The sequence below is a fragment of the Parasteatoda tepidariorum genome, chromosome 10 (assembly GCF_043381705.1).
Source record: "Parasteatoda tepidariorum isolate YZ-2023 chromosome 10, CAS_Ptep_4.0, whole genome shotgun sequence".
In the NCBI taxonomy this organism is placed as follows: domain Eukaryota; kingdom Metazoa; phylum Arthropoda; class Arachnida; order Araneae; family Theridiidae; genus Parasteatoda; species Parasteatoda tepidariorum.
The window spans coordinates 77,549,486-77,573,190 of record NC_092213.1 but is presented as its reverse complement, the minus strand read 5'-3'; the positions used below and the strand labels follow the sequence as shown (position 1 = coordinate 77,573,190).

Sequence of the window (23,705 nt, the reverse complement as noted above, 5' to 3'; positions counted from 1 at the left end):
TCAGTGAATTGCTGATGACTCTAAAATTGTTTAGAAACATGATTCCGAAATATTTGAATGACCCATAGTTTATGATTGAAATAATATTCTGGAATGTAAAAAAAAAACTGTGTATAATTTCAAAACTTCTCTTTTAAGATAGTAATACTGGATGAACCCACATCAGGCATGGATGCCTTCAATCGCAGAGCATTGTGGGAAGTGTTAGAAGCAGAAAAAGAAGATCGCACCATACTCCTAACCACACATTTCATGGAAGAAGCAGATGCCTTGGGTGATCGTATAGCCATCATGGCTGACGGAGAGATACAATGCTGTGGATCACCAATATTCCTCAAGAAAAAATATGGTATAATTTTTTTTCTTTTAGTTTTATTCCTAAAACTAATGGCTGGAAGAAAGTATCAATTTTAATCAATTTAAGTTATTGTCCATTAATGTTAAAGCAAGGGAAAATTCTGCTTCCATATTTCCTATTTTTTTTTAAATGAAAAAAATATGATAAATTTCTGGATGAGCCATCTTTTTTAAAGAGAGCTACAAAAAAGTATTTTGGCATCTAGGGTTTGTAAAAAAAATCATTTTTTGTATCACTCAACTATTTTTGGCAATTTATATCAATTAACTCAGAATATTTAAAAAAAAATTGTGTAAGTCTACTCTGTTCTTGTTGTATGTCTGCTTAAAGCCACCAAAGCTTTTTTATTGTTCCAGTCTTATGTTTGCTAACAGCCACTAAAGCTTTTTTTACTGTTCTAGTCGTATATCTGCTTACAGCAACCAAAACTTTTTTTCAGTTCTTGGTGTATGGCTATGTTTACCACAACAAAGAACCATACTTATTACATAGGTTCAACTATGTTTTTCTCTTATGTTGATGCTTCATGGAATTCAAATTATTTTTTTATAAATTATGTATAAACATATCACTTTTCATTAAAAAAAATAAATTTCATCATTACGCTATATATTATGATCCTCTAACAAAAACTAGCTCAGACTAATAAGACTATTATGTATGACTTTAATATGCTCACAAAGGCTTAAAAAAAGACTCAGTGTGAGTTTTGGACTTCTTCGTAAACATAGATATGTATTAATTAAAAGAAAGTAAAATTTTGAAATACTTAAACTGAAAATGATAACAAATACTATGTTAGTTGTGTAGAAAAACTTAAAAAGTTAGTGTTTTTCTTTTCACATATTACTGTGTATCTTTTATATGAAAACTAAAACTATATAAAAAAAAAGTTAAGTAACTGCTGGATAAAGTTTTTTTTACTTTTCTTATTTCACAGCTGAATTTGATTTTTACGTAAAAGTATCCTTCATTTAGAATTTACAGATTAAAAATTTTATGTTTTCAATTTATCTAAATATATTGACTTTCATTTGTAGGTGCAGGATACCATTTAACAATGGTGAAAGAACCGGACTGTGATACTACTTTAATCACCAAAACAATTCTCTCTCGAGTCCCAAATGCAGAAGAAACCTCAAACATTGGACGAGAATTGAAGTACAGCTTGCCTACAGAAAGCAGCCATTTGTTTTGTGATCTTTTCACTGAGTTGGACCAGCGAAGAAGTGAACTAAAAATTTCTAGCTATGGAGCTTCTATAACAACAATGGAAGAAGTATTTATTAAGTGCGTAAAATTCTTACCAGGATTTGTTGATTTAATTTAGACTTTTAATATTTCTCTATATATATCAGAATGTAAATTAGAATAAAGTAAAACTTTAATAAGGTAAATTTTAATGAATATGGATTTTTTTTTTAAAAAAAAGATCCATCCCAATATTTGTAATTTTGTCAATTTACCAACATGGCACTAATGGAGCTTACTCCAAATTAATCTCACAATGCTGTTTGAAAACAAATTAAAAAGTTTAATCGGATTTAATCTTAAGAGAAGAATGGAGATATTCTTTTCTTCTCTTTTTTTTTTTTTTTTTTTTTTTTGAGAAATAAACAATTTTGTGCAGAGTTGAATTGTTTTGAAAACATTTTTTTTTCCTTTTAATACTAAATATTTTCCAACAGTGCATCAACAATATTTTTTGTAACTTATAGATCAAAATAAAAATTCCACATTCAGTAGGAATAAGTTTGCAAAAATCGTCAAATTCTTAACAGGATTTGTTGATTTAATTTAGACTTTTAATATCTATATATTTTAGAATGTGAATCAGAATAAAATTAAAATTTAATGAGGTTATTGAATATGGATTTTTTTTTATAAAAGAAAGATCAATAAAATTGATTTTGTGATTTTATTCATTTATAATTTTGTCAATTCACCAACACTGTGTTTATGGAGCCTATTTCGAAATTAATTTGATAATGTTGTTTGAAAATAAACTGAAAAGTTTAAACGGATTTCATCTTAAGAGAAGAATAGTGATATTCTTCTTTTTTTTTTTTTGTTAGAAATAAGCAATTTTGTGCAGAAATAAATTGTTTTGAGAGAAAAAAAATTTCCTTTTAATACTAAATTTTTTCCAACACGTCATAAACAATATTTTCTGTAACTTTTAGATCAAAATAAAAATTTGTATGGAATATACATTTAGAAATTAAGAATTAGATTGGGGCAAGTAGAGCAATCTCACCACGTTCAGTAGGAATAAGTTTGTAAAAATCGGGAATTGTATTTTATTATTCTTTAAGATTTTAACTTTTTTATTGTAGTTTAATTTTCTGAAAGAAATATGTAAAATATGAAGAAAAAAATTATTAAATAAAGAATAATGACGTCGCGTTAAAATTTTGAATTAAATCAGTTAAAAAATAAACTACCGCTAAGCATCTCAAAAGTTAACAAAAATTGGCGCGTCTCCAAAATCTCTGGAATGCAACAAACCTATTTTTTTTGTGTTTTTCAGTAGTTAATAATGGTACATTTATATTACATTTTCAACATTTTAAATCCTAATTTTGCTTGTATTGTTGTATATATTACTATAAAATAGTTTTTTAGTCAGTTATACCAATTGGAATCTATTGTTATGATTTTTTAAGTATTTCAGTGAGAATTTTACTTGAAGAAATTGGTTCTCTTAAAGTATCTTTAAAAAAAATTCCAATTTAAATAAATAATATCTAATTTTAATCTCTCTTTTTTTTTTTTTTTNTTAATTTTTTTTTTTTTTTTTGTTTATTTAAAACAAAATCATGAACCCTGTTTCTTGCGCCAATTTCTCTTGTGCTTCAATAAGGTTGTTAGGCATTTAAAACCAACCTTCTTATTTTGATAGAGTGGGAAATAAAGTGTCTGTTGCAAGTGGAACAGATATAGAAACACCAGTTCCAGAAAGTAAAGAATCCCTTTCCTCTAACACAGACAGTGGAATTCATGAGAATGCAGCTTATGTAGATGATTCCGGTTCAGTATCATTTTATTCTATCTCTTTAAAATATTTTTAATGAAACTGTTTTTAAATCATATCCAATTTTAATTTTAGCAGGAGCATAATTTGTACAACATAACATAGATTTCTTTTTTCTTGTCATGTATAGTACAGTAAACTCTCTATTATTCGACTCACAACTAGCTGCTTTCAGTGCTATCTTGCCTAGTAAAAAATGAGGAATTTTTGAATCAGCTATTAGTAAAACCAGTCGTGGGATGAGAAGAAAGGGGAAATACGGGATTCTTCAGTGATCATCCGTTACCAACCTACTTCTGTCAGCCTGTCGACTTTAGAAAACTTCCGAAAATTGTTTAGCTTGACTCATTGTAGTCATAATTTTAGCCTATAGAGGGCCAAGGCCTACTGTGCCCATCTCAGTTTTCTTGACCTTGGGCTCTGGGGTGCAGGAGCAGATGTTCCGGTCAGGTGGTCAGCCGAACGCGGAACCCCCAGTGTTTAGTTCCCAAGCATGCTTGGTACTCATTTATCGACCCATTGAAGGGATGATAGGCTGAGTCAACCTTGCCCGGCCCAAGGATCGAACCAGGGACCTGTGGCACGACAGCGCGAAGCGCTACCGCTTTTTATTAATTATTTATCTTAAAATTTTTAATGTGTCTTTCTAATTAAGTCCTGAAGTGGACTGATCTTAAGGATGCTGTTCCCAGTAGAACACCAAAGTCAAGCATCATTGGCTGAGGTCAGTAAACGGGTGAGTAGCCACTTTGATCAGCCTATGTAGAGACCGAGGGTGCACAGTATTGGTCCTCATTAAACTGCTCTACAGTAAAGTGCTTGACTTCACATGCAGGTTGTTGGGCTACCAAAGCGGAGGAACCATCCCCTCTGCAAAGAATCAAAATTGTGATGGCATTTCTTCGGATTATTCTTGGGGATGTATTGGCTGTTGCCAATAGCCCATTGTGCAGCTTTAATGCGACGTAAATAAAATACCTGCCTACCTTCTAATTAAATGGGAGAAGGAGTAGGAAGTAAAACTCTGCCGTATTAGACCAGATAGTTTAGAGCAGGGGGGCAAACCAATGGCATGCGTGCCAGTTACGGCACGAGACACAATATTTTGGGCACGCCACCGATCACAATTGTTACTACACTATGAATTGTTATTGCACAAATGTTATTACACTATGAAGCATATGTAACAATTAAATTAAAATTCCTCTGAAAACAAACAAAATAATAAACAATTATTAATAAAAAATTAACAATTAATGCTAAAAAAACAATTAATAAGCCAACAATAAATAACTAGCAACAAAAAAATTAACAGTCATCTTACAACCTAATATAAGTTATTTGTCATCGAATCTGCAGCAACAGAAGTCACACTGATGATACTTTAAATTGTTNACCTTGGGCTCTGGGGTGCAGGAGCAGATGTTCCGGTCAGGTGGTCAGCCGAACGCGGAACCCCCAGTGTTTAGTTCCCAAGCATGCTTGGTACTCATTTATCGACCCACTGAAGGGATGAAAGGCTGAGTCAACCTTGCCCGGCCCGAGGATCGAACCAGGGACCTGTGGCACGACAGCGCAAAACGCTACCGCTTTTTATTAATTATTTATCTTAAAATTTATAATGTGTCTATCTAATTAAGTCCTGAAGTGGACAGATCGTAAGGATGCGGCTCCCAGTAGAACACCAAAGTCAAGCATCATTGGCTGAGGTCAGTAAACAGGTGAGTAGCCACTTTGATCAGCCTATGTAGAGACCGAGGATGCACGGTATTGGTCCTCATTAAACTGTTCTACTGTAAAGTGCTTGACTTCACATGCAGGTTGTTGGGCCAACAAAGCGGAGGAACCATCCCCTCTGCAGAGAATCAAAATTGTGATGGCATGTCTTCAGATTATCCTTGGGGACGTATTGGCTGTTGCCAACATCGCATTGTGTAGCTTTAGTGTGACGTAAATAAAATGCCTACCTACCTTCTAATTAAATGGGAGTAGGAAGTAAAACTCTGCCATATTAGACCAGATAGTCTAGAGCCTACTGAATTTTATTTATGTTGTATTTATGTATGCATATTATTTTTTATAAAAGCATCCATCTTATTTGTACACTTATGAGTTCTTAAATTAGTAACATCAACTTAACTCAAACTTTTCTACCACATTTAACCCTTAATGAGCAAGGGCATTTTTCAAGAACAATGACCAGTAATAGATCAATAGAATTTTAAAAACTTAATTTCTTTATTACAAGGACACGAAAAATCGAGTAGAAACAATATGCTTGTATTGTGACACTTAATTTTTTAGAATATTTATAATGTTGGGAATATGCCGGCATTCATTAACTATGAATTTAATTTCAGTTTTACATACATCTTAATGCAGTTTTCTATTATTCTGCGTATGTTACACACACTGGTTTCTAAACTGTGCATGATAGAATGTTTTGCCAAAGCTTCTCAGAATATAGCTATTAAATCTTTTTTTTTTCCTATTAAAATTTAAACCTTGGACATCTTTTTTTGTAAAACAGCCTGGCCACATGAAATGAAATGGGTCAGAAAATATTCTGCTAACATAGAAATTGAAGCAACAATTTGAAACTCTTGGACATATAGATATTGGGAATTCACATCACTGCAAAGCCAGTTTTCATAGGTTTATTTGAAATGTTATGAGTTTTTAAATTATATCAATATTAAAATTGTGCTGATTTGTATTATTTAAAACTATTATACTCCAACTATTATTTCTCATTGTAATTGCCCAGAAATAAAGTAGTTTTCAGTATGTTGCATATACCATGTGTGCAGTCTGATAGTGCAAACGAGGATCAGGGAAAATTCAGGGAACCCTGGGAAAATTTTAGATCTAATTTTTTTTTAAAAAAATGCTTCAAAATTTTTTATTGTAAAAAAAAATGTCACTTTACAAAACTTGCTCTATAAAAAAATACTAAAATATGAATTTTTAAAATTTTATTTTAACATATTTTTTCATTCCTTATTCCATATCAACTTACAATCTTAGAAAATATATATATTTTTTGAAAAAGAATATTCTGCTATGCTAAATATAACATATGTAATTTTGTATGTCGATTTGTTTATTTGTTGGTTTGAATTTCTTTAGTTTATGAGTTGAACTTTAAATTTAGTCTTGTAGATCATTACTATTTCAATATATTTTGATTATTTTTAACTTATATGTTGGTTTATTAAAGAATTGTGTAAAATCAAATAAAAAAATTTTCTATGTTGAAAAAAATGTATTACAATATACAAATTTTCCGTTGTAAAATTATTTTGAAAAATTTATTACAACTGAAAGAAAAGAAGTAGTATTATTTTTGGAGAAATTTCAAACCATATTCTATGAAAATATTTGGCTTTGAAAATTTTTTACACTCTTGATACATACTATTTTCATCACTAATTAATTTCATATTTTTCAGGTATGGAAGTAGACCTTCAGAGTTTGAATGAGTGCCAAATTCAATCACGAAACAGTGGATGGAAGCTCTATATGCAGCATCTGCGTGCCCTTCTAGAAAAAAGAATTCTTCACTCGTACAGAAACATTGCCCTCACCATATCGCAGCTCTTCCTCCCTCCCATGTTCCTCATTCTCACAATGATCGTCTTAAAGACCCTCCCTAAACCAAGAGACGCCCCACCCTTGCCTCTCGGACTCTACCCTTTTAGAGGCACAGAGATTCCCTATGCGGCAGACGCTTCAAATGAGAGTCAAGCACTGTCTAGTATATATGCTTCCCAATTTCAGCTACCCGATTCTCCAGTTTATGTGAACAAAAGCATGACAGAATACCTTCTGAGCAAAGGTAAAGAAGATATAGGGAAGTACAATATGCACAATATGATTGGCGCTAAGTTTGAAAAGAGTGGCCAAAAGGCTATCATTACTTCTTTGTTTAATAATAAGGCCTATCACACTCCTGCTATAGCTCTTTTGGAAATTGAAAATGCACTTTTGAAGTATTTTACAAATGAATCGTACACATTTTCAGTTACAAATTTCCCTATGCCAAGGACCATTGGAGAAAAGGTATGGCTTAAAGTATTGTTATAACTTAATATTAAAGTTATCTATATTTCCACAAAATATTTTTTTAACTCTGACGAAAAAATGCACGACAATTTTAGCATATATAATCTGAGCTAATATGTAGAACACCAAGTCAAATTTTTAAACTTTATATTTTGTTGGATATTTATGGAAAGAGAAATTAATCTTAATATAGTTTGTCTATGGTAAGAACTCCCCCCACCACAAAGTCTGAGGCCATCTGCTGCTATGAAAACAAGAACAGCGCATTTCAGGGACGGTAGCTTCTCTTCACTATAGGGCTTATACATTAGACTGCAGAAAAAGATTCATTTTCTCTCGCTGGCCCATGCCGAAACCTGTACTAAACAATAACCCCCTATTTGAAATAGTTATACCTCGTTACCATAGTCACCGCCATGGGTCCAGGCAAATGGCATGGGGAGTTCTTACTTTAGACAAACTATAAAATCAATGATGCCACATTTTTTTTATTTTTTAATCTATCATTAGGAGGTTTTAAAATGCAATTAACCTTCCCGGTACTGACCATTCTCCAGAAAATTGTTTCTTAAGAGAAGTGGTAATCATTCATTAACCCCTTGGGGACGGGGGATTCAGAAAAGCATTCGTACAAAATCAGAATCAAGTTGTAATTAAATAAAAAANGTCTATCATTAGGAGGTTTTAAAATGCAATTAACCTTCCCGGTACTGACCATTCTCTAAAAAATTGTTTCTTCAGAGAAGTGGTAACCATTCTAGTGGTAATCATTCATTAAAGGTTACGATTCTAGTTACCCCTTTGGCGTAACTAGAATGGTCACCTTTACCCAGGTGCAGCCTTTGAAAAGGGTCAAATGCATATTACATAATTAGAAATGAATTCCATAGCAAAATGTAAACTACACTCATTTAAATCATGATTAGCAAATGAATTCAAATATTAAATGTACATAAAGGAATTTCAATGTTCTCTTCCATCTTATACTTTAAACTTTTTCAAAACTATTTTTATTATGGATATATAAATATAATTAATATTTTTCATAAATGAGAGGTGATTAAAATTACTATTCTAAAATAATTTCTGGTAATTTACAAATTTTGATTCCTCGCTTCTCATAAGACAACCATTCTTACTATTTTATATTTTCTTTTTATTATTCAAAAATTTACCTATCATCATTGAAAAATTAATTTGTAAAAAAGTTATTAATCAAGCTCAGTTCACTTAAAAATTGCAAGTGTTTGCAACAGTCTAAAGAAAATTCATATAAATTTATCCTCTAGTTTGCTAGATATCATGCAACATTTTTTAAATTTCTTAAAATTTATAGAAATAGTTGGAAATAAATAAAAAGTAGTTTGAATCAAAAATCAACATTTAATAGGGAATCTGATTTAATAAGTGAAGTAAAAATTTTCATGGTAGGTTTATGTTTGTTCAGTTCTATATTTTACTATAAAATAGTTTCGGAAATAATTGTTAGTATAGGTCTATTTCTATTTTTACAACCACATCTTCAAAATATTGTTGTTTTAATTAATTACATGTTTTATGAGCTGAAAAGCATATTCTAATTCTGTTTTAATGCAACCTGAAAATCATGACACCTTAAACCTGACATTGACATATTGCGAGGTGGCACAAAAACTGAATCTGTCTCCAGGAGTTGTCAAACCAATCTTTTACCCTTGGTCACTATATATAAATTGCCAACATTTATCTAAACAATTGCTCAAATAGTTACAAATTAGTTGTAAAATTTTGTGTTCATGAAAAACACTCAAAACATTTTTTGTGTTATTATTTTTTGGATGTGGCTTGTTATGCAAGTTGTACTGTTTTATGTATTTTTTTAAAGTATGACAGGGCTCACATGTCTCAAAAAATTCTAGAGAACCTGCGAGCATAAAGCATAAAATTTAAAATTTTTGTTTATTAAAAACGTCATAATTTTTTTTACCTAACTCTTCCATAATTTTTTTTTATTATGGTTTGTAGGCGATTAATAATTAGCAATCTTTTGAAGTTCTGTAAAAATGTGGAAATATTTAGACTCAAGAGTTTGATTGGAATGAATATTAATTTGTGAATATATCATAATTTTGTATAATGTAGCCAGATAGTAAAATGACCCCATTACTTCTACTACTAATCATTATTTTCGTTTCTTATTAAATATATTTTTTAATAATAGAGAATCAATTTTGCCCTTTCTAGAACAGATAACTTCCTTATTAATTATATATATTTATAAATACATGTGTAATTGCCTAAATTTTAATATCTAATTTTTAAAAAAAATTTATATGAGATATGTCTTTTAGAACGTGAAGCCACAAGCAAAGATTCTGCTTATAAAAAAAATCTGCTTAGTTTAGTGTTTCTATTACTTATTTAAATCAAACTCATAAACTGATTTAAGTTACTTATTAATTATTGATTTGTTGCTGTTTATCATGTTTCAATACATTATTTTATTCCTCAGCTGATGCAAGAACAAACTCAGGCTACAGAATCCTATCAAATATCCCAAGACATAATGTTCGGAATGTCCTTTCTCATTGCAAGCTTTGCTGTCTTTATTGTGAAGGAGCGAGCATCTAATTCTAAGCATCTCCAGCGTGTGAGTGGCATGAGTCGATCCTCCTATTGGCTGGCTTCTTTTCTCTGGGATTTTCTCAACTACATGATTCCTTGTTGCTTAGTTTTTCTAGTCTTTATAGCCTTCAAAACTAAGGGATTTAGCTCTTCTGTGGAAATAGGTATGTTACTTACTATATACAGAATATGCAACTACCGTAATATTTTAGTTCCTATTAAAGAATTAGAAAAGCTTTTGAAATTTATTTTGGAAAAGTATATTTTTATTGCTTAATTTTAATTGTTTAAACTTTTCTTTCAATTTGTAGAAAATAATTTACTGTTTGTTTTTTAGAGCAAAGTTTATGGTTGTCCTGATATACCTGATTAAAAAACTTTTATCCTGGTCTTTTAAATTGTCGCCAATATTTATATTTCTGATTTTTGTGCTTTATTAGATCATCTTATTTTTTAAGAATGCAATTGCAGATTTTTTTTAGGAAAAAAAAAACAGATTTGAAGCATCAAAAAATTTAGATTTTTCATTCAACACTTTTTTATTTTAATCAATAGTGTTAGTAGAAATCAAAAAATTTAATAGTTCAAATTTAGTTACCTTCTGCATGCACTATAAGTACTACATCTGCACCATCTTCATGCACCATTGAAACCATTAAGTAGTACTATTTATATACATCATTCAGACATAGCCTTATGCACAGGATTCGTTGTTTAAGCCTTTATGGGTATTCAGTCATTCTATGAAAAATAAACTCAATTGACAATTTTATATTATAAAATTTTTATCGTAATAAATTCAGGAGTCATATGCATATTTATAATTTTAAGCAAATGCAATAATGAATCTTGTAGGGTGGACTTAAAAATGAAAGATTCCAACCAACAATACAGTAATCATATCTCATAAATGATAAATGGAAGAATCATAGACTGAAATTACTTATGTACAAAAATTTCAAATGCCACATGCACATTGTTTTTATTTTGAAATTATTGAAACCTTTTGTTAAAATTGTTTGATTAAGAACTTGAACTTAATTACAAATTTTAATTGCATATTTCTATAAGGAAATATTTTTTAGAATCACAGCAAACTTATTAAAATATGTTTTGTAATAACAAATAGCAATCTTTTCTTTAAACTATTACTGTAAATTCTAGCTATTTCTTTTTCTACAAAAAAAATCCATCAATTCTTTCTAAGTTTGGTTCTGACAAAATCTTTTATCCTATTGGAAGTTCAATCTTCCTTTAACATTGTCTTTTGGTATAGAAAAAAATAATAGTCATAATATATTTTAATTAATGCATATCAATTTTACATTATATAGCATTTCTCTACTACAGGAACCATTTAAGAAGCTTTTTTCTAATTGACATTGATATATTCATTTTATTCAAGAGCATTTCTTTCTCCTTTTAACAAGACTTGTTATGGTTTTACCATATTTTGAATTTAAAAGGTAGTCAGAAATACTGGAGCGGTGTTTCAAAAATACATAAACATAGAAGTAAAGTTATAATTTTATTAAATACAAAGGAGACCAGGCGAAGTCATCAGTTATTGGTATTGTGTGTGTATATATATATGCGTATATATTATGAAGGATTTGCGTCAGCTTTAAAAGATGAGATAAAAAGTGTAAAAATCAAATTATTCAAAAATATCTAACTTAAAAGTAAATAGTAAGGGTCATATCCAAATGAAAAGATTGAGTTATCATACTTATAATTTATTTGTATTGTATTTTTATGTTCTATAAACTTGTTTATTGTTTATAACTAAGTGAAACATGGAAAACAAACAAACCTATTATGAGTCATAACACATTTTGTTGTGTTTAAGAGTTTTATGTGAAAAAATTAATAATTGCACTACTAAAAAACTGTTTATTTATTTTAAAATTAAAGTTGTTAAATATTAATTTTGGAGTTAAAGTTGTTAATATTTTGGAAAAGTTGTTAAATATTTCAAACTTTTCATATTTATTTAAAATCAAATTTTCAACGCAACATATTTGTGTGTTTAAATATTTGCATTTTTACCCTACTGAATTCAATTACTCTTGACTATGTTTACCTAAGGTACTATGGACTACTTTTTTTAAGACTTTTTTTTTCAATTTGAACATGATTATTTATACCTTAACAAATTCCTCAGTGTATTCTAATGAAGTATTTAAAAAATTTAATCGGTATTTAATTTTTATTTATTTGAAGAATAAAGTTAAAAAGTTCCTTTCTCTTATTGTGAATGTTTTGTAGTTTTATGGTATGTTTTTCTCTTTTTTTATAGGTCGAGTGTTTGTTCTCTTCTTTATTCATGGTTTTGCAGTTTTGCCTTTCGTGTACTGTTGTACTTTTGCTTTTTATTCTCCGTCGACAGCATATGTTCGAATCAGCATTTTCAATATACTTGCAGGTGACACATATTTATTTTGTATATTTTTGAAATGAAATGTTTTTAACTGTGCTTGAATTATTTTTCTACTTGTATCAGACCATAGGAAAAAATACAAGAGCGTATTACCTGGTGATGAAATAATTTAGTATTCTTCGCTAAAATTTTTTTTTAAATTTTATTTACAATAAAATATTACACACAATAATAAAATAACTTAATAATGTTTAGATATATCATTGAGTAAAAAAAATTTCTGAAATATATTAAGAATTGCTTTAATTTTTGCAATGAATGATTCGGAATTATAAATAAATTAACAGTTATTAAAGCTTAAATTCTTATCATGATACCAAATCTTCAGTTTATTTTTGTCATTAATCATGAATAAAAAATAATAATTTTTTCCTTTTTTTTTAGTGTTTTAATAAAATATTTTTTAATAATTTTTAATAGTCTTGATTATTCTCACAATGTGGATAATATTATGGATTATTCCCATGCTGTTTTAATAAAGTATGCAGTGTAACGTCCCATATCCGGACTTCCCTTTCCCGGACACTTTTTAACAATCAAAATAAACAAACATCTCTCCATCATCCCCTTTCCTTAAAAAAAAAAAAAAAAGAAAGAAGTCTTTTGACACATTTTCTCTTTTCCGCATCGAACCCATAAATCACCAGAAAGGGGAGATCTACCAAGACCATTGAGTGACCGATAGTGACGCTCCTCCCTTGGAATGTAGGAAAAAGAGGGAGATTTGTTTTCAAAAGACCGCAACTGAGTCCCCCTCCCCCCCTCCTTTCCCATGCAGGTGGCTAGTAAAAGAGGCATTTCCTGGAACCTTTTTATTGAAAGAAGAAATACTGTGGAAAAGGGTAAACGGGGCAAGCGTTAAGGTGGAGGGGGAGTCAAAATGGAAAATTTGAATAGGTCTAAAAGGATACACGTCCTTGAGAAACAAAACATTCGTTCTTCCCCATACCATGTAATATTTAGGAGGCGGGGGGAAAAGGGGGGTAACATTCTTTCTTTAGCAGATTCTTTCAGTCATAAAAGAAAAAATAAAGAGAACCCGATCAGCGTGTCCCGCCTTTATGCTTGATTGATAGCCAATGATTGGAGAGAAAACAATAATTTGTTACTTCCCCACCCTCAACTTAAATGATCTCCTCTTTACACTTATTTTCTTTCACAAATAAGGAGGAAATGAATTTTTCTCCTCCACCTACCCACCTTAATGAATGACGGGAATTTCCCTTTCTTGCTTGAATCATTCTAGTTAAAAATGGCGGATTATTATTTTCATATGTCAATTTTTTTTCGTTTTCTATATTTTAAGCAATAATATTTTTTTTCTAATATTTCATATTTTATTGATTAGATATTCTAATACTAAAACATTATTCCCCTTAAAAATAATGTTTATTTATTTTTTGCTTCTTAGATTTAGATCATTTTAAGCTTTGTTCCAGAATGACATGAATTTCCCCTTCCTGCTTGAATCGTTCTAGTTCAAAATGGCGGATTAATATTTTCATAACTGTTAAATTTTTTTCGTTTTCCATATTTTCAACAATAATATTTTTTTTCTAATATTTTATATTTGATTTAGATATTCTAATGCTAAAACATTGTTCCCCTTAAAAATAACGTTTATTTATTTTTTGCTTCTTAGATTCAGATCGTTTATTAAATCATTTTAAGCTTTGTTTACCTTGGGGGTCTATTATACGTAAAAATCTATTATACGGACTTCTGGAAGTCCCACCGATTCCAGATACGCGACTTTACACTGTAGTAATAAAATGGAAAATAAATGGCATGGCTGATTTTATATTTTTCTTCTCAAAAAATTCACCATTTTGCCTTCGTATTGGAATAAATGTTTAAACCACTAAATCTCTCTTTTTTTTTATGACACTGTAATAGATTTTGTCAAATTTAATAAATTTCATGTATTTGCTTTAGCATTCTTTTATCAATTGCAAATGTATGTGGGGAAAAATTATTTCTCTATGGATAATAAAATTTTTTTTTTAGATATTTTAAAGAATCCCTTTATTTCTCTTACAGGTATTGCTCTCCTTTTAACAGTTACAATTTTGGAAATCCCCGATCTTGATGTAAGCTACGTTGCCAAGCCACTGGATATCCTTTTCTCTATATTGTTGCCCAATTATGCATTGGGTCGTGGAGTCTCGAATTTATATCAGAACAACTTATACAATGAATTGTGTAACAATGAGAGGGCTTTCATTGGTTGCATTATAGGTGCTCCTGAAGCTATGCCTTGCTGCAAAGGTAATCAGGAATTTAGATGTTTTAATGATTCATCAGCTTTTATGAAATTAAAAAAAACTCAAGTTTTTTAAGGGAATTTAAAAATGCTAGCATATAATTACAAATTTAGTTTATCCAAAGATAATTTTAAAAAAAAATTTTTATTAGGTTTTATCATTTTTTAATATTTTAATTGAAAAAAGATTGGAAAAATTTTGAATTTTAAGGAATATAGATTTTTAATCATTTAATTCTAAAAGACAAAATACATAATTGACGGAATAATTCTGAAGAAATATTTTTAGAATGGGGCATTATTAAATTTATGAACTATTCAATTGATTTTTCTAAAATTGGGCATTTTTTCATTTAAAATTACATAACTTAAAATTGCAAATGATTTAATTTTACGATGGCTAGTCGATACAAATTCCATATCCGGCTTGCACTAACCGCAGTGCTGGCGTGAAATATCCTCAGTGGTAGACGGATCTTGGGTTAGAGTCCCGCTGCCGTCAGACTAACTGTGGGTGATTCCCGAGGTCTTCCTCTCTATGCAACGCAAATGTGAGTTAGTTCCATCAAAAATCCTCCACAAAGGCAAATTTATCCTGATACTTGATCCAGGAGTCCCTTGTCTTCTGGATTGGGTTCAAAATTACAAGGCTACAAAGTTTAACATTAATTGTCCTAAACCCAAAAATTGGGTCGGCTGTTCAACGATGGGTATGAAATAAAATAAAATATTATTAGTGTAGAAATACTGTAAAAATAAGTTTAAGAAGGTGATTATTTTGGACAACTATTTATCTATCTTAAAGTGCAAAATCTTCTATATTCTTATCTTAAAGTGCAAAATTTTCACTTATAAGCAATTTCTAGTATTCTTTATGTAAAGTAATTAATACTGCATTTTCTGTTAAGCATACATGAAAGTTATTTTTATTTTTTTTTTTTTTTTGCAATCCACCTGATAAATCATGTTATAGGTCTCTAAATGCCTCTCCTTGTGTTATGTGTGCACCCTGTTTACAGATAAATATTTTATACCTTATTTTATAGGAAAATGTAAAGATATTTGTGTGCCTTGGGAAGAAAATTATTTTACTCTAACAAGTCCTGGAATTGGAACTCAACTTATATGTTTATCATTTCAAGCTATTCTCTTCACCGTACTGCTCGTTTTGTGTGAAATGAATTTCGCTCGTTACATCAGATATTTGATAAAAAGCCGAAAAATCGTTCCCACCATTTCTTCATTAGATGAACTTGAAATTGAGACTGTGGAAGATGACGATGTCCGCAGTGAAAGACTTCAAATCCACAACACTCCTCTTAGACAGCTATTTGCTTATAATCATCTGGTTGTCATAGATTTGGTCAAGAAGTATGGAGGCCTCACGCCCGTGAATAAAGTATCCTTTGGCGTCCAGAAAGGAGAGTGCTTTGGTCTGCTTGGTGCAAATGGTGCTGGGAAAACTACAACCTTTAAAATGATAACAGGCGATGTCACCATATCATCCGGTGAAATCTATGTTGATGGTTTTAATATAAAAAAACAAAGCAGAAAGGTAAAATGTGTTTCCATGTTTATAGTGTGCTATTTTCTGTTAATTTTTATAACTTACTGCCTTAGTATTATGTTCATTATTTATACCAGACAGGGGTTTGTTCAGGGCAAATTAACTACCGTTTAGCGGTACCTTCACAAATTCAAGTTTAGGAAAAATGGTAGTTTCACAAAATACTTTTAAGAAAGCAAGTTCTAGATTCTCCTTCCCGCCTCTCCAACAGGGTGCATAGTGTTTTTTATAAGTGCTTAAAGGTGCTTATTTTCGTTTTTTAAGAGCCCCTAAAGGCGATTTTTTTCTTTGAGTGTTTTTAAAAAGTGCTTAATTTTCCCTTTTTCGAAATGAGATTTTTCCTTTACTATGTTGATTATCGCTCCAAATTATGCAAAAAGACACAGTTCACATTGTGCTATTCAACCTTTTCACAATTAATTCAACCCAATCTATTTCGGCGTATTGTCAGACCGTAGCGTATAAAAATGCCATTCGTTATACATGACTCAAAATTTCATCATTTTTTGACAATTGTAAAAAACAATGAAAAAAAATTTTTTTTTGGCATGACGGTTAAAACAATATAAAACCGTCAATTGTCAAAAACTTTCCAACCCTGTCTAATTGTGATATTTTCTTAGAGTGCTTAAAAATATTTTTTGAGTGCTTAAGAAGTGCTTATTTTTTGTTGAATAATTTGGCTACGCACCCTGTTCAAATTTTGCTATTGTATCCCTGTAAGAAACGATAAATGGCTGGTTAATTACGCATATACAAATAGGTAGCACATGCTTGGTCAGATAGTGGGGTGTGGTAAGCCTAACCAGTCGCTTACGCCATACTATAGCGAGCTCTTTTTTCGGCAGGGTTTTTTTTTAAAAAAATTTGATGCTGAGGCTCTCCCTCTGTAAACTTTACAGGAAGTTGAAATTCGAGCATTATTCTTAACACCCACATTGGGCTGGCTGGCCAACTATGATGATGATAAAAATTATTTGTAAATTAAGGAAAGATTTGATTTGTAGATAATCAGTAAACTGTTATCTTTTTTTTTATTGTCAAATATTATATTAAATTGTTTCTTGTTTAATTTTAAAAAAAGGTCCAAGGTCGAATTGGATACTGCCCTCAGTTTGATGCACTGATTGACGAACTGACTGGACGTGAAACTCTAACATTATTTTCTCGATTGAGGGGCATTCCAAATGAACAGATTGCAGGTCAAATTAAGTACTACAGTGAACTCCTCACTTTTAATGCCCATGTGGATAAATTAGTCAAACATTACAGGTATGAATATTTCCTTAACTTTAATTTGGAATCTAAACTTATCTACATTTAAATTATTTGATCAGTGATTTTAAGCTGTTTTAGCTAATTAATAATTCTAAAATGTAGAATTTAATATATTTTTTAAAGATTTTTAGGTGATTCCTTGGGCATAGCAGTATCTTCAATAAATTGATAAATTTCTATGGTACTAACTTTTTTTTCTTGCAATTTCTAATGATAAACCTAATGTAAAGGTTTAGGTGTGATAAACTTCTATTGCTTAGTATTGTTTAGATAAAATGCTTAAATAACTTTAAGTGTAAGTTCAAAAAAAAAAATACTAATTTTAAATGTCAATAAAACATAATTTTAAATATATGTATGTTTCTCAAAAAGAAATTGTAATTTAAACTGATGTCTGTGTCACCTTTGTCAATTTCTTCATTCCTTTATAAAAAATTTTTATTTATAATTATCAGGACTAGAATGATGACGTTAAGTACATTTATTTGCATTTTTGGTTGTTTTTTTTTCCTCTATAGGGCATTATTTAAAAAATATATATAATTTTTTTAGGTTTCTTTTTTTCATTTTTAATAATTTTTATGAATTTTATATGACATTTTTCATTTTAAGAGAAATTTGCAATTAAACTTTTTCTTTATAAATTATTGTACATTTTGCATTTAATCTTGTTATTTTAAATATTTAGTATTGATGTTTAAGACATATTTTCAAGATACAGTGAAATGGTTGGTGACGGAGGTTGGTTGATCTTAGAAGTTACTTCCATTGACTTCAAAATTGTTATTGAAGGTGCTTGATTTTTCCCAAACAATTTTAATTTTAGTCAGTGTCATATGGGATTCATTTCTTGGTGCAGAAATGCCGCTTATATTGGTGTCTTGAAAACACGGATCGATGATTGAAATTTAGCTTCTATAAAAATGATCTTATCTGATATAATTATTTGAAAAAACAAATTTACCCATTATAAATTATAAAACTATTTGTAATAAATAAATAATTATGTTTTTTGTTTAAATTTGCATTTAATTTTATATCACAGAAATTAGTTAGCTTTAAAAGATGAGAAGAGATTTGTTTGCTTGTTTTTCTAAAATTACTTAGTTTTTTCCTTATTTAACTTTCAACTCTAAAAGTAAATCCTTAATAACTAGGGGAATCAGGGGACAGAATCGAACTAGGGAACCACAGAATCGATCCTTGTTAAATTGTTCTATTGTAAAGTACATAGCTTCTCACTAGGATCATCGAGTTACCAAAGCAAGAAGCCATCCATTCAACAAAGGAACAAAATGGTGATGGCTTGTTTTCAAATCACACTTTAGGAATATTTCTCAAACCGTCACTTATAGCCAGCCCATTTTGCAGTTCTATTGATATGTGAATGAAGTACTTCTACTACTCAGAAGAATATCAAAAAATATCGAATAATAAGAATGTCATAAAACAGAATATCAAAAAACATTTCATAGTACAATGAAATTCTGTTCTTGAAGATAGTAAATAAAAATTAATTCTTAATTACCTTTATCAAGTACCTATTGATATTTTATTTCATTCATTTGTTATGAGTTTATTATTAATTATTATGAGTTTTTTTTTTAAAAAAAATTTTAATTATTAAACACATTTGTAAAAAATTGTAAAGATCATTTTTTGATGGTCTTTAAAGACTTCTTTTTGTATTTTATAGAGCAATTACTACAAGAAATTTTAGGTCATCAACATTCTAGCCCTGATAATTATTATTACTGATAGACAGAGTAATAATAATAGTTTACTTCCTTTTAATCTTTTTCAGTGGTGGTAATAAACGGAAGCTAAGCACAGCTGTAGCACTGGTTGGTGACTCTCCAGTTATTTTCCTGGATGAACCCACAACTGGAATGGATCCAGTGTCACGCCGTTCCATGTGGGGTGCACTACTTCAAGTCATGCAGTCAGGCCGTTCTGTTATTTTAACATCACACAGGTTAACTCTTTTAAAAATAACATGTTATCAAATTCCTTATTTTTTTAAAATCAAATATTGCTAACATCAAAATTGAATTATGCATGTAAATTATTTTTAGGATATGTTAGTAAATTATGTTTAAAAAATATTGGATGTTGCATTGGAAGCTTTTAAAAAATCAGTTGTTTTACTTCTTTGTGGAAAGGATACACCTATGCATTATTTTGCAGTTTGATTATTATGTATTTTCTATTTAAAAATTTTAAAAGGATGCTTCTTTTATTAAATACACAACTTAATTTAAAATATTTTGTCAAAAGAAATTCTAGATTGTATTGTCTATTGAGTTTTATAAAAATACTTCTTTCAGCCAGTAATGACAAATATATTAAAGTTAAAAGATTTTCTACATACTTATTGAAAATAATGCAAAAACAAACAAACATTCGAAGTTATTTAATTTACTTAAAAACTTCATCTTGTGGTAATCATGATGTTGAGAAGGTTAGAAGTGGAACTATTTTTATATTTTACTTAAAATATATTATCAGTACAATGAGACAATCAGTACTTTTATTAAAACTAAAAACTTTTATTGAGAAATTATCCCTTCAAGAATATTGATGTAATCAAAAGTGATACATATTGAGAGGGAGAAAAAGGATACAGTTTGATGTAGAAGTTGTCTGTGAAATTGTTTGGGGGGGAGTGATTTTAATTCTAAGGCAAATGTACTTGCTGAGTACTTCAATAAAAAAACGTTAATTCTCATTAAACAAAAATAAAATTCTTAACTTCTTCATTTACTTGAAGGATAGGATTTCATCCAGTGCTAAATGACATATTTTAGGAAATGAACCCATTCAAATGGGGCACAATTTATGTAGGGTTTAAAGAAGAGCATAAAGGAAAAGAATCAAGCTTTCCCTCAAATGCAAAATGTTACTCCTTTTTAGACAATTATTTTAGGACAGAGTTCAAAAGTGTGTGCATCGTAAAGTGTTTACAGAGAATTGTGATTTGATTCAATATACAATTACAAACTTAGAAAGTAAGTTAATATAAATATTAGGATCTAATGTATAGAATAAGGCATAGAGTTTCCAAAAGTGGTGCCTATATAGCACTAGAAAGAGCTTTTTTCAAGTAGAAATAACCTGTAATGAAATTAATTAATTGTTAATAAATATTTTTTTAATAGAATTGCAATGCTACAAATTCTACAATAGAAAAATGACTTCAATCTGAATGAAAATGAAGTGTTTTTTTAATTTCCATGTAAAACTAAACTTTTATTCTTTATTAATACTGTAATTTGAGAGAGAAAATATCATTTAATGTGTGAGTAAAGCCCATAATATGAAGGGTTTAAAGCAGGGTTTCTTAACCTGTAAATTCATGAACCCCTAAGGGGTCCATGAGTTATATTTTGGGGATCCGCTGACTACTCCTAATTTTTAAAACGCTTGGAAGCCTACCCATTGCTTGTAAATCGATTTATGGCAGCTATAATTCCGTTTGCTACATTGTATCTTTGCGAAGCGGAATTTTCCACACTTGTGACAATAAAAATATAACATCGAAATTGAATGAATGTTGAACATAATATACACATTGCTTTGTCAAAAACCATCCCCCAATTAAATTTATTAATTAAGGAAAAGCAGCAGCAACCTTCACATTAAAAATTTTAATTTTAAAAATTTTGTATGCTATTAAAATAATAAAATTAAATGTTTTCTAATAATTGATGTTTTTGCAATTATTTTTTTCACAGGGGGGAGGGGTGGTCCGTGACTTCTTAAAAATTTTTAAAAGGGGTCCATTATATCAAAAAGGTTAAGAAACACTGGTTTAAAGGAATGCCCGTAAAACTTTCTCTTTGTTACAAAATTATATTATCTTTTTCATTAAAAACAGAAAGAATAATTTTAATATTATTATCAGTAAGAAGTTAACATAAATTTTATTCTTTTTAAAATTAATCTACCTTTTTTTCCAGTATGGAAGAGTGTGAAGCTTTGTGTACACGCCTAGTCATTATGGTCAATGGTCGCCTTTGCTGTCTCGGTAGTCCTCAACATTTAAAGACCAAATTTGGACGTGGGTTCACGCTTACCATTAAAGTTGGCCGGAGACCACTAGCCATGAACATACATTTAAACGATGCTGCGAGGAATGTTGAAACAGTACAGGGAACTTCAGGTGATCCTTCAAGACGTATTTTGGTGCCAACAAATGGTGTCCTCAAAAATGACATAGGTGACATAAAAGCATTTGTCATGAGTACTTTTGTCAATGCCACATTAAGAAGCGCTCATGAAAACCAGATTCACTTTCACATTGCCAGCACCAGATTGAACTGGGCAGAAATCTTTGGCATCATGGAAAGAGCCAAAGTCAATTTGAACATTGAGGACTACACGGTTGGCGAAACAACTTTGGAACAAGTTTTTCTGAATTTTGCCTCCGCTCAAAGACCCGATGAGAGACTATAATGAATTTAGATTTTTTTAAATTTAATAGCTTGTGCAATTATTATTATTTTTTCAGAAATTTTCTGTGTTTGAACCACAATATTTTGAATATTTATAAATATATTTATATTGTTCCAAAAAAAAATGCTGTGTTATCTTCTGAAACTGTGATGCTTTTTGTGCCTTATGAAAACTGGGTATCAATTATTTGCCGGTTTTTAGCTATTTTAATTAATCTTTGCACTAGGAATATAGTTTAATGTACAAAAACTATATTGTGCTTATGAGGTGACAACAGCAAATATAGCTTGCACATACATTGAACTTCACTTTAGTTATAAGTCCTTAAACTAGATGATTTAAAATTACTTTTAATGAAAAATTTGAAAATACAATTTGATTTCAACTGAAATTATTTTTTCATTAGAAATAATAATGAGAAATAAAATTATTTGTTTTCTATTCCATGAGATTTTTTAACATAACTTAGATACTTTTGCGTTGCTGATTTCAAATCTGAAATTTGTTTCTCTCTACAAACTACAGTTCCTATGCAATTTAATAACATATTATGTAGTTTCCTCAAGTGTTCCCACTTCTCTCTTGTTGTAAGGCATAGTAGGAATAAGACTATAATACATTTCAGTTTATATTGTGATAAGTTATGGTTATGCGTTTTTTGTCTTAAGTGTTATTTTCAGAAAAGCAGACCAAGCTATATGTTCTTTTTAAACTTGTGCATTCAGGCAATAAAATAAAATAAAAATAAAATTTTGAAAAAAAATCTGAAGTTTTTTAATTAAACTCATTTCAGATTTGAAATCCTCACACCTGAATTAAGTATCAATTACTTGTATAAATGCAACCAAAAAATTTGCTCCCCAGTGTTATTAAATTTTACTGATTTTTAGTTATTTTAGTTGATTTTTTACACTATAGATTATAGTAAAATGTTTTTTAAAAAAATCTAAGCATATAAGGTGACGGTAGCAAATATAACTTGCACTATTGCACGTTTATTGGACTTCATTTTAGTTATTGTAAGTCCTTACACCAAATGATTTGAAAGTACTTTTAAAGAAAATTGAAATGTAAAATTTGATTTTAATTAGAACAATTTATTCATAAATAATAAATTTCTAAACATGATTGCTGTATAAATCAAGTAAATCATATTTGTTTGTTTGTCTAAAATGTGTGTTGTTCAAAAATGTTTAATTTTAAAACATTTTTTAAGAGCTTGACAACGAAAAAAATACTTTAAAAAAAACTTAATTTAGTTTTCTGTTCATTATTATTCAAGGAACAACCCCTTGTATAGGTTTAAAAATGCTGTGCTACCTAGTGGGTAAAAGAAAGTTAAAACTTTGAGTTTGTATTAAAATTATACTGTTATACATTCACAATAATACTTTTTGTACACTTTGAACTTTTTTGCATTGCTAGTCAAAAATACTTTATTAGCTCTAATTCCTTGATAGTACCTTGACAACGTCTTTACTTATGCTACAGATATATATATATATATATAAGCGATTTAATTATCTTACATTCCTTGAACTTACTTCTTATGGAAAATATTACTAAAAAAGTAAGAAAAAAAGCATTTAAATATTCTCCTCCCTTGAAACCAAATAAAAAATGAAAAAAAAAAAAAAAAAC

The 23,705-nt window shown here is 29.5% G+C and overlaps 1 protein-coding gene across 1 annotated transcript in view; it reads left to right on the top strand.

Moving 5' to 3' along the window:
- The window catches only part of LOC107446767 (ATP binding cassette subfamily A member 3), a 45,187-nt gene extending 21,760 nt beyond the window's left edge, over positions 1 to 23,427 (top strand). Inside the window, exons 13-23 of the mRNA XM_043050142.2 lie at positions 139 to 349; positions 1,399 to 1,648; positions 3,261 to 3,388; positions 6,844 to 7,454; positions 9,949 to 10,225; positions 12,361 to 12,486; positions 14,542 to 14,769; positions 15,811 to 16,319; positions 17,416 to 17,603; positions 19,414 to 19,584; positions 21,569 to 23,427. Of these exons, the coding sequence (XP_042906076.1) occupies positions 139 to 349; positions 1,399 to 1,648; positions 3,261 to 3,388; positions 6,844 to 7,454; positions 9,949 to 10,225; positions 12,361 to 12,486; positions 14,542 to 14,769; positions 15,811 to 16,319; positions 17,416 to 17,603; positions 19,414 to 19,584; positions 21,569 to 22,064 (3,195 nt within the window). The 3' untranslated portion in view covers positions 22,065 to 23,427. The remainder of the gene's footprint in view (positions 1 to 138; positions 350 to 1,398; positions 1,649 to 3,260; positions 3,389 to 6,843; positions 7,455 to 9,948; positions 10,226 to 12,360; positions 12,487 to 14,541; positions 14,770 to 15,810; positions 16,320 to 17,415; positions 17,604 to 19,413; positions 19,585 to 21,568) is intronic.
- Positions 23,428 to 23,705: the final 278 nt, after the last annotated feature.